Here is a 2,500-nt window from a genome sequence, read left to right as displayed (position 1 = left end):
CACGTTATGTTACTCTTGGGAACAGTTTCTTTCAAGTGTTGCCTTATGCACGTGCATATGTACTCATAACTTATGAACAATGAAAAGGAAAATTGCCTTGAGAACATCGCTTGGTCTGAAATGGGAAAACGAAACGTACAAGCTAAAGACGTCTATAGAGTGTTTTTACATGACGTCAAGGCGGCCACGTTGGTGTTCCAAAACAAAGATATGGCGGCCATGATGGTGTACCAAATTAATCCTCCGCGAATTGAACTCTATCTTTATGCAAATACTTTCTTTTCTTTAAGTAATCCAATATGGCTGCTAGTCACGTGAGTGAAAACGCTCCATTCCATGATGGAGCTTGGCAATTTCTTTTCTTTCAGGTTCAATTTGTTGATGTGATTCTATGTAACCGTTACTATGCATGGTATCAAGATTGCGGTCAGACACAACTCATCAGCCGTCAACTCGAGATTGAGCTAAGAAACTGGTTTAAAACGTTCCATAAACCAGTTGTACAATCTGAATATGGTGCAGATACTATCGCCGGGCTTCATAGGGTAGGCTTCACTCAAATTTTCAATTTTTTTTTTTGTTGTTGTTGTTGTTATTTTGTTTTTTTTTTTTTTTGGTGTCTCCAAAGAATTGAATTTCCTGAATGGTCGCCAGAAAATTGCTATGTCACAGTATGTATGTTTTCCAGCGAAAAGTGCGTAGGAGTATTCTTTGAAGCTTTTCTAAAAGGAGAATAATTCTACTTTTTTTTTCACTTGAAGATTCTTCCATTGTAAATGTTTGGCATTTTTGCAAGGGAAGGGAAGAGAATTCGAAAACGAGAGAATGTGAAAAGTTTGGCCCTAACTTTTACAAATACAATCCATTTCCATTTCCAGTGCGTTTCGTCTTAAGTAATCAAAACGCATCATAAGAGTTTTCAATGGTATAAAGACATCTTTTAGCATTTTTCAGGAAAACCAAGAGCGTGACAGAGCCCCCTCAAAGTTAATCTAAGGGCAAATTTGTCGTATGGTAATTAGTTCTACTATGTATAAGATCAATTTCGCTTTTAGACTCTCTTTGAAGAAAAGCCTCTGGTATGGCCTACTACTGATGAGCTTTTTTTCGTGATCGTTTGTTTTCTTTTTTTTGTGGAAATGTAGCATCGCTTTGCGGCACAAATCACTAGTTATCCATCCCAAAAGACACGTTCCACGAACTCTTTCCCACTTGTCATCCCATTTCTCCAATTTCCAATATATTAATTTCATTTATTAAAACTGCAACGACTTTCTGAGCGAAATATCGTCTCACTTATGAACCAACTTGGACAGTTGTGTTATTATTAAATTCCAGGGCCCAGGTGTTCAAAGCCTGATTAAGGCAGTCTTGTATTAATGGCAACTTAAATTGCAGTCTATTCGATCAGAGAAACGTTTTCACAAGATTTTTAGCGTCCAAAATTGATTAAACCTTTGCTTTCATTCAGCATGAAATTACAACAAAGTTAAGGCTTTTTTTTGACAGGCAAAATTCAAGCCTATAGGTTTGAGCCAATAGTGGTTTAGTGTTGATGGGCTGTTGAAAAACTGGGCCCACACTCGAACGGGACCGACCCGTCACGTTCCCTATAGCCGCGGTTACACGTTAGAACTTTAAGCATCAGCTTCTGTGCAAAGGCACTGCAAAAAAAAGTTTCAGCTGGCGTTGCACCGTGTAACATGATCGGTTTCATGAAACTTTGTTGAACTTCCGTTGCGAGACAAGTTTCAGGTCGCAACGATCGCAGTGGTAACAAAACCAAGAGTTTCACCGTGTAACACCACTTCGTGAATCTCGTTCGGTCTTGTTATGCTTCGTCGCGGAAGCCAATCAGAAACCGCAACTTAGCCGCCAAGGTCATGGAACCAGTATCGACTTGTTTGCGGGAACCTGGTAACAACATTTCAAGACCAGTTCTACGTTAGACGGTGCAACCGCCTGATGAAACTTGTTTCGCAGCGCCGTTGCACATAAACTTCAGCTGAAAGCTTCAACGTGAAACAGCGGCTTATGGCTCGCACTCGTTTACAACCACTTAGGCAGACAGATGTTTTCAAGAAACTGAGCTTATGCGGTGATATTTTTCCTAGGATCCTCCTTTTGTATTTACCGAAGAGTATCAGGTAAGGGATGCTGTGCTGTTGAAGAAAAACAGACTAACACCGATCAAATGAAAGGAACCTGTTCTTGACACCTTATTTTTTTGCCGGTGATGATAATAATACTCTTGTAAAGGGAAAGAAAAACAAGTGCTTCATTATCGACGTAGCAGTTCCAGGGGACCACAAAATTAAGAAAAAACAACAAATGGAGAAGATTGATCATTACTCTCATCTTAGACTTGAGATTGCAAGGCTATTGAATAAGGAGACAATTTTGTTGTTTCCGTGGTTACTGGCGCATTAAGATCTTTTACCTCGACCAAATTGGAGTAAAGCCGGACGTTACAACCTTGCCAAGAGTGCTCATCTTGGAT

The 2,500-nt window shown here is 39.7% G+C and overlaps 1 protein-coding gene across 3 annotated transcripts in view; it reads left to right on the top strand.

Moving 5' to 3' along the window:
• LOC138046927 (beta-glucuronidase-like) overlaps positions 1 to 2,500 on the top strand; it is a 26,948-nt gene that overhangs the window by 14,684 nt on the left and 9,764 nt on the right. For all 3 annotated transcript variants that reach the window (XM_068893555.1, XM_068893554.1, XM_068893557.1), the window contains 2 exons: positions 369 to 545; positions 2,115 to 2,147. In XM_068893555.1, coding sequence (XP_068749656.1) covers positions 369 to 545; positions 2,115 to 2,147 — 210 coding nt within the window. The remainder of the gene's footprint in view (positions 1 to 368; positions 546 to 2,114; positions 2,148 to 2,500) is intronic.

The sequence above is a fragment of the Montipora capricornis genome, chromosome 4 (assembly GCF_036669925.1).
Source record: "Montipora capricornis isolate CH-2021 chromosome 4, ASM3666992v2, whole genome shotgun sequence".
NCBI classification, from domain to species: Eukaryota; Metazoa; Cnidaria; class Anthozoa; order Scleractinia; family Acroporidae; genus Montipora; species Montipora capricornis.
Note: the sequence above shows the minus strand (reverse complement) of the source record. Positions and strands in the feature narration are given on the sequence as shown.